Below are 9,277 nucleotides of genomic sequence, written 5' to 3' on the forward strand. Positions count from 1 at the left end.
AAGAAACGGTATTTATGGAGTTTTGAAGCTATTTTAAGGGCAGCGGCCCAATTTGGTGTATTTGTTGGTGCTGTCAATAAACACGACTGTTCCTGACAAATTTTAAAAATTGATCTAAAACTGTTTTATTTTGTCAGGATGGTTCAAATCGTCCGGTCACCTCATAGTAACATTACTACCCTCTAGAGGGAGGCTGTGGCTCAGTGGTTAGAGCAGTTGTCCTCCAGTGCAAGAGTTGGGGGTTTGATTCCACCAGCAGTCACATGCTGAAGTGTCCCTGGGTAGAAGTGTCCCTGCGTAAGACACTGAACCCCTCATTGACTCTGATGTGTGTCCCATCGGTGTGTGAATGTGATAAAGCACTGATTATTCTTTATATAGATCTAGTCAGAGTGCTGTAGGAATGGGTAAATGAGGACACAGATTGTGTTGTAAAGAGCTTCGAGTGTCTTGATAAGATAGAAAGGTGTTAATGTATATAAGTACAGTCCATTTACCATTAGTGTTCCTTAGGAGAAAACCGACCATAGGGAAATCCCATTATAAATGCCATTTCTCGTCTTATCATCATCATATCACAAAATATTGCATTCTTTTTAGTTTATGTCTATCTTTGCACTTTTGATTTTTATATAAGCTCATTAGCTGATGCTTAGCTTTTTACGTTTGTGAGCCTTTGTAAAAAAAAATTACCTGAGAGGGACGTCAACTCGCCCAGAAGAGAGACGTCTTTCCCGGCTGGATGTTGCTGCGGCGTCATCTCATCCAACAAAAGTGCTTTAGTTTGAATGTAAAGCTCAAAAGCACACGTTGCGTTGTGCAGAAGTAAAGATGCCGACCTAAAAGCTGACCCACATGCACGCAGCCTGAAGAATCAGACGCTCCACCGCTCGGAACGGCCGACGCCTGTTAGCTTGATCGAATCCAGAAGTCAATGGCAGATGCACCGTGTTTCAGCGGCGTGGAAACGTATCAGGTTTAATAAAAGCAAAATGGATACTGGTGTTGTACACAAGTAGTTTTAGGAAAAAATATATATTTTTTAAATAAAAATATAAAATATGTATATCTATGTCCAACCACATGTGTAAGATGGACCGAAAACAAGGCCTTATTTTTAGCGAATGTATTTGAAGGTATCACAAAACTCCAGCCTGGAATTCTTTTTAGAAGCAGTCAAAAAGTCTTTTCCCCCAAAAACATGCCATAAAATAAACATTTAGTCAATTTTAAGTTTTTACTTTTTAACTAAAGGCACTTAAAGAGTCAAATCAAATAAAGTCATTTAAATTTTAGATTTTAATTTCAGGCTGTGATAGCTCTAAACACTGACTAGTTTATTGTGGGGGAAATCAAATCAAAAATAATATTTTTAAGCACTTATGTAAGGTGGTCGATTTTTCTCCATAAAGTTAAAGGACCTTCAGAGGGTTAACACAAATACTGAATATATTTCATGTTTTTTAGCACTGCCTTTGTTTTGTATTGTTCTGCTTTGTATAACAACAGTGTTGCCTTTTAATTCACAGCTGCCAGATTCCCAGGAATAAAACAAACACGTGGTTCCAGTTAAAGTCTGGTGTTAATTCACATGAGAAGTTTAAACCCAAAGCCTAAATTTGAACCCTTGCTGAAGAGCCAGCTGATTCAGGAACAATCGTCAGCATCCAAACTAAGAGTCAGAGAAAACCCGGTATGATTAAACACCACAACAGGTGGAAATATTAGCTCGGCTGCCTTACCGATCCAAACATCGCTGTCGTTCCAGGTGAGGTTGTTCTGGGAGCTGTCATAGTAACCGATCTTCTTATACACACCACCTAAAAGTTTAAAAAGACAATTTTCGGGTTATTTTCTGATCGAAAGAGCAGATAAATGTTTATTTATACCACCAGTGTTTAGCTAATGGAATCAATGTGAGCAGGACAAAAAGGATAAACAGCTGAAAGAAATGACAGATGAGGCGGAGCATTAAGAGGGACAACAAACCCAAGGGGAGACGAAGGAGAAAAGCACGAGAAATAAAAGCTCATGTAGCAGCGATGACCGGGAATACTGATGAGGTCTGGTGTTCAGGGATTCCAGTCAGGTCGTCTCATTGTGAATGTCAAATTATCTCGACGCCACGGCAGGAAGCCGGAGACGGAACGTTAGGATTATAAATTTTCATCCTTCAGGACGCCGATGAGAACAGAAGTAGAAAATAATCCTGCACCTTATCTGGTGCGGGGAAACTCATTAAGTCACGGGTGACAAATAGGATGCCATTTCCAGAAACAGCTTTACAATGAAGACTTGCGCCCAATTAGAGCGAAGCCTCGGTTCACCACATTTCTGCATCAGGACCGTTTGCACCAGCCGATTCAGGGCATTTAGAGCCGAAGGCCACAAGAACCACAACAAATGAAGGTTGTTTTCAGAACGCTGAGCTGAAAGCACAACTGTTTTTTTTATTTACGTTTTTTGAATGAGTGGCATTTGTTGCTCCTTTCAGACCCTGGAGTGAAAGGACGGCATGGGGGTGGATTACCTTGCAGTTGCTCGATGAGGGTCCTCGCCATCCTGGAACCCTGAGCGTCAAACACCACCTGGCCCTGAGACACAAAGAGCAGGAAGTGGCTTTTAGGAGCGCTCTGGTTCTGTTGCAGTTCAATCCAGCTGTGCATCCGTCTCCTCTGAGGAACAACTGTTGGCTTCCACCCACAAGCTTTTCAAAGAATCATTGCTTCGAAGAGGAGTTGCACCACCATTACAATACAATGTTCATTTTGTTGTTTGATACTTTGGTTCTTAGTGAGGACAATACAGCTCGATCAAAGACATGAAGACTGATTTTACTCCTGCAGAAGAATCCAACTTTAACTAATTGTTTTTGATCATTGTCCATCTCTGATCAGGCATGAGCCATTCACAGGTTCTGAGGCGTACTACGGTGTCAAAACCACCATGTTCGCCATACTGCCACTACGTTTTTTTTTTTTTTATTCATTCAAACTTTATTTAGACAGGTTAATCCCATTGAGCCTCGGGGCTCATTTACAAGAGAGACCTGATTTCTTAACAAAAAGTGATGACAACAGTGGACAACAACGACAACAATAGACAATCATAAAATAGGCATACAAATTTTAATTTCTCCCTTTTTTTTTTTTTACAAATAAATAAAATAGCAACCAAAAGGACAATCAAGAGGAATAGTAGTGAAAACAAACAGCTAGATTATAAGGCGGTGTAGAAAACTAAAAACAGGAACATGTCTGCATTGGTTCTTGCCAGGAACTTAACAGATGTTTGAAGCCGCGTAGAGAGGTCAAAGGTCGAGAGCTTCAGATCTTTTTGAAAGATATTCCAGGAAACAGGAGCGGAGTAGGAGAAGGCGCTTTTGACAAGTTCAGTCCTCATTGAGGGAACACTGCAGGTAATAATGTCCTGAGAGCGCACGCCGTAGCTGCACTCACGCAGAGACATGTAGGAGGAGATGCATGAAGGTTTATGCCTTTAAATAAAATACCAAAAACAAAGCTGCGGTTTTGGGGGTTGTTGTTTGATTGATCAAATCTTTTAAACGACTCCTTAAAACGAACTGCAGAAAACAAGTCATAGACAGAAAGTTGAGAGTCGTTCTTTTATTCTCACTTTCCTGTTTTCCACTCCAGATGGAGACCTTCAAGCTCCTCCTCTGCTTTTCCATTGAGATGAAGAAAAACAGGCAAAGGGGAGGAGTGCAGCAGTTGTGATTGGTGAACATGCACTCAGGAGCGGGGGGGGTACCCGCTTAACAAGTCACGTAAGGCATTTGGCTGTATGTATGGCTATATGCAGTGATCTGCAGCCAAGCCATACATCACTACAAATGACCAAAGGTCACTATGTGAGGCCATTTTGTCCCTATGTCCCATACATAGTGACATACAGCAATCTATGGCCATGCGTAGGAACAAAACAGCTATATGTAGTGGCGTGCGGCTATTTGTCGTGACTTAACGGCTAAGCAAAGTTACATACAAACATATGCCTGGCCGTAGGTCGGGATGGCCATACAATGTGACATACAACCATACATACGTACGGCCATACATAGTGATGTATGACTATTTGTAGTGGCGTATAGCTTTACATAGTTACATAGCAATAAATAGGGATGTACGACTACAAAGTGACATACAGCCGTACAATTGGCTATATATATTGATGTAGAGCCATGTATATAGCCGTATATAGTAACGTACAGCTATTTGGAGTGACGCATGGCTTTATGTAATGATGTACAGCAATACATAATGATGTTTGGCATAGAAATCTGTGGCTATTTGTAGTGATGTACAGCAATACGTAGGGATGATCGGCTGTAGGAAATGATGTACAGCCACATAAACGGCTATATTTAGTGACGTACAGCCATAAAAGGGGACTTATGGTCATACGTAGTGAGTGACGTATGGCTATTTGTAATGACATATGGCTAAACATCATGCCGATAATATATATTGGTAGTTTTCATAAAAAACTGCTCCAAATCTGCTTTTCCAAAGTGTTTTCAAGTAGATTAAGTCATAAACATGGGGCAGCTGCCAGGTGTGTACAATAATGTCAAAATAGGTCATGATTTAGAAATACTGGCTTCGCAAAACATGACCATGTGGCTTGATGGTCACAAACGCTCAAAAGTCAGTGAGACTGGGCCGGAAAGTTCGCGTTTTTATAAAAATATAAAAAATATTTAATAGCCCAATAAACTATTGTCATTGTTACAGGCCACAGGGCAACAATCTGTCCTAGAAAAATGAAAAGGAGGCTGAAAAAGATCCATATTTACCCAAATCTGAAAAAATAAAATACCCTTTAAAACATAAAATCAACCACATCTGCAATTATCCCCTTTGAGTGAAAAAATAATGAAAGTCTGGTTGCGGAGGCTGAGTCACCGTGTGGGTTTGACTGAATAATTTCTGCCAGTCTGCTGGTTATTGTGTGTTGACTGCTGGTTGGATAACTGTACCATAACAAGGAGGCGGTGGGGGTCTTTGACTTACCGAAACCCCCTCAAACAGGCTGGTGTTGAGTGCTCTGTAAATCTCGGCGGTGATGTCGTGGTTGTTGTAGTTGAAATCCTCCAGTCGGCGGCCCTTGGCCTTCAGCGGGGCCACAGTCTTATTCAGGGCCAGGGCCAGAGCCCAGATTGCATCATAGGCAAGGGGGGCCTCCTGGAACCCACCGGTCTCCTCCGGGTTCTTCCCTCCCAGACGGGACGTCAGCGACCCCAGGAACTCCTGCGACGTCTGAGGGACAGCAGGGAGATGATTTAGCGTGAGCCGGTTTGAAGAACCGGAACGAAAAACCGAGTTACGATAATTTTTGGGTCGACGCTGAATCTTTCATTTTTCCAGACATTTTTTTAGTATCTACCTCTTTGTGCTGTTTTAGCCATTCATACATCAAAACGTTCGGCTCATTCAGAAAATGGCTGCTCTGACTTTTATAACTTTTATAAAATTTCTAAATATTTAGTTTTATTTACAAATATGTTCCCCACAAAAAATACAATAAGATCTTTTGAATTCATACAAAAACATTTTTCTCTTTATAATCTGGTCGTGAACACTTGCTTTGATGGCTACTTTTAATTTCAATTAGCCTTTCGGTAGTTTTGTCTTTTAGCTAGTGTTAGATACGTCCTCCAGTTGAGCCTTGCCCGCCCAGAAACTGACCTTGGTTCTGTCTCTGATCAGTCATGGCTGGGTCTATCTGTTCAAGGATGAGATGTCCCGGATCCAATCCCAAATATGGAGTTGTTCTTTCTTTTATTGCTCACATATGCACATTTTCGATAGTTTCACTACACCCACTGTTATCATCGGTTAAACCAGTTATGACCAGTATGATCTACACAATAGCCGCCCCACTGATACACTCAGGTTGAACTCCATCCATTGTCCAGAGTGGAGTCTAGGGCCAAGAAAAGTTGAAGTACTCCTTGAATTCGAGGCTTCTGTCGCCGAGATCCCCATCGTGACGGTTCGGACTGAAGCCTCAGCTCTGACAACCTGCAACTGTTCCTGCCTTATCTACAGTAAATGATAAAAACGTTAATCTGCTCGGATTTATTGAGTCATAGTGAGTCTTCTCTACAGCTGGGAATAAAAAGAACCAACAAGGACACCGTGGTCGGATGGACGACTCTAGCATGTGCTACCATTAGCTTGTAACTATCCTTTTGTTACTTTCAGCTAGCTTTTTGCTAATTTTGTCTTTTAGCTAGCATTTTACCATTTTAGCTTTTAGTTGACTTTTTGTGACTTTTGTATTTTAGCTAGCCATGGAGCTATGGAGGAGGATGACTCACTGTGGCGACCCCTGAAGAGGGAAAAGCCAAACGAAGAAGAAATCTTTTAGCTAGCCATTTGCTACTTTTAGCTTTTGGTTAACTTTTTGTTGCATTTATTCTGTAGCTAGCTTCGATATTTTTCGCCAGCCATTTACTACTTTTGACTTTTAGCTAGCATTTTGCTACATTTAGATTTTAGCTAGTGATTATGGGGACACTTCCAAGTCTTTTTTCTTTGTTACTTTGATTTAGAAACAGAAATGTCCTCTAGCATTCAGAGTTGTGACAGCTAAGCTAACAGCAGCGAACTTGATTCCAGCCAACCAGAACCACCAATGTCGGCCGTTCTGTCAGCCTGAAGGGCATTTTAATGGAGAACTGAACTGACCGAAGCAGCAAACGGACCTCTTTTTGTGCAGTTTTTCTTTTAAAAGCATAAATCCTCATTGCAGTTTAGAGTTGTGTTGACTAAGCTAACTGCTGCAGACATTTTCTCTAATGTGTGTTTGCTCCCCCCAAGGGTTAGCTTTAAAGATTGACCAAGTTTGAAGTCGATGCACAAAATCCTATCCCCGTAGTGTCAATAAATAACAACCCTAATGTGTTTACCATTATTTTCAATACGTGGCTCGATCCAGCCATCTGTCATGTGGAGTGCTGCGCGCACGACTGATCAATTGGGACCGTTAAATACGACTTATTTTGACCTTTCTCGTTTGCTTTTTCTTGTTGGATACAGATAAATTGTAATAAAAATCAGTTTAGCAGATTAGCATTAATTTATTTCCTACATTTAATCAATATTTGAGAAAAAGGCAAGTTATTTAAAAGGAGTTGAAGGAAAACATTTTGAGTTTTCTTTAACAAAATTACCAAAAAAAAAATTTTTTTATTAACTTGTGACCCATTTGTGTTAGCTCAATGTTTGGAAACCTTCCTGTCACGCTGAAAAACACAAATCCCCACATGAAGCATAACATCACCGGCATTAAAAGATAAAAACTTTAATTTTCTGAATTAGCACGCCATCTCAGACCATTCATAGCCAATCAAATGGCAGCTCCATTAAAAACCTGACGCCTTATCCCCCCCATTTCTTTTCTCACCAGGCGGATTTGGTGTTTTTGTGATTAAACACCAATCAGCCATTCATCAAGGCGTCTCTGCAGATTCTCTCGGGCCAATTAGGCCTACACACCTCCAATCCAGTTATGTCAATTTCACCTAATTGAAATTCCACCCCAGCATTTGCCATTTAAATCTGCCAGTACCCTCTGAAAACTAGCTGACAGCGTGATCCTGCTGAACCCTGCAGCATCGGCACACGCTGAGCCCGGGAGCACCATCCAAATGAAACATGTCAATTTTAAAGTTATAAATTGATTTGCAATAGATTTGACTATAAGCAGGAGGTCTTTCTGTAATTCTTATCAGCTGCAGAGCAGCTAAATCTGCAGGTAGTGGCAGGTGCTGCATGAATATAAACAACAGCTGCTGATGAGGAGGAAGAGTGAGGAGGAAGGTGGGAACGCTGAGGAGATGATCCGGGACAGACCAACCAAGCCAGAGAAGGTCGGATAATTGGAACGAGGCGGAGAAAAAGGCGAACCGCAGCTAAAGGACGTTAAAAAACACCGGCCATCTTTAACCCAAATAATCCGCAGAACTCCCAACAGGAAGTGGATTCGGGTCATGCACAGTTCACTGAGGCTGCGCGTCATTATTGTTCCAGACTCTTTTCCAGAATTAACTCACGTCTCACGGGATTCCACAGGTTTATCACAAAGAGCTCAAACTGTGTGAAAGCACAAAAAGGACGGAGCCACAGCTCGCTGCAGAATCACAAGAGACCTCAGCAGCAACGCACTCAGTCAGACGAATTAAAACAGGAAGGAAAATGTTCATTTTGCAGAATAATGGCTTAGTTTTTGTTATTTGAAGGCGAGTTCTGAACAATGAATTCATTATTTAATTAAAGGTTAGCATTCCTTGAAGGAATGCATATCGTCCGCTGCCGAGCGACATGCACATGCAAACTCTAACATGCATCAGTGCGTGTGTCTGAGACGACTTTCAGCTACTGCCGCAACAAACTCTGGCTTAATAGCTGTAAAAACTGACTGAGTTCGATCCCGTTTGGTGTTCTCAAAGGTCAGGTGGTTGTGGCAACTCCAAAAGTTTTTTTTTCATTCGTTCAACCTTTATTTATACGGGTTAATCCCACTGAGCCTCGAGGACTCATTTACAAGAGACATGAATTTTTTATTCAGGTCTTTATTACCTATTTATTATTTAATTGGAGCCACAGACACTAAGACAGGTGCAAAAACATTATCGCCCGCCTTTTCAATGTCAGAAAGTGGGCGATCGTCACATCAGAGAGCAGGTTCAGACTCGGCGTGAAAATCAGGAACGTTGGCGAGGACAGAAGACTGAAGAAAATGTTTTGAGAAGCTGTCTCCTGCGGGACAGGACGGTTCGTCTATATATCAGAAATATCAACAGAAGAAAAAAATAATTAATTAAACTCCGTGTTTTAGGTACAGGTTTGCTGGTTTTAGTTTAGCTTCTGGTTTGCTGAGCTTAGCTTTTAGCACTTTTTTTGATGGTTTTAGCTTTTAGCTCCTGGTTCGCTGGTTTTAGCTCCTAGTTTGCTGGTCTTAGCTGTTAGCTTCTGATATGCTTGTTTAGCTTCCGTTTTGCTGATATTAGCTCCTAGTTTGCTGGTTTTATCTCTTAGATGGCTGGTATTAGTTAGCTTGTGATTTGCTGGTTTTAGCTCCTGTTTTTCTGGTTTTAGTTCCTGGTCAGCTGGTTTTAGCTCCTGTTTGACTGGTTTTAGCTCCTGTTTATCTGGTTTTCATTCCTAGTTGGCTGGTTTTAGCTCCTGTTTGTCTGGTTTTTACTCCTGTTTGTCTGGTTTTAGCTCCTGTTTGTCTGGTTTTAGCTCCT

General features: G+C 41.3%; 1 protein-coding gene across 1 annotated transcript in view; it reads right to left on the minus strand.

Annotated features, from left to right (window-relative positions):
- The window catches only part of gabbr1a (gamma-aminobutyric acid (GABA) B receptor, 1a), a 109,134-nt gene that overhangs the window by 40,423 nt on the left and 59,434 nt on the right, over positions 1–9,277 (minus strand). The window contains exons 13-15 of the mRNA XM_037676099.1: positions 5,034–5,279; positions 2,531–2,594; positions 1,743–1,820 (exon numbers count right to left, since the gene is read on the minus strand). Coding sequence (XP_037532027.1) covers positions 1,743–1,820; positions 2,531–2,594; positions 5,034–5,279 — 388 coding nt within the window. The remainder of the gene's footprint in view (positions 1–1,742; positions 1,821–2,530; positions 2,595–5,033; positions 5,280–9,277) is intronic.

Source organism: Nematolebias whitei, chromosome 5, assembly GCF_014905685.2.
Source record: "Nematolebias whitei isolate Nwh7 chromosome 5, NemWhi1, whole genome shotgun sequence".
NCBI lineage: Eukaryota > Metazoa > Chordata > Actinopteri > Cyprinodontiformes > Rivulidae > Nematolebias > Nematolebias whitei.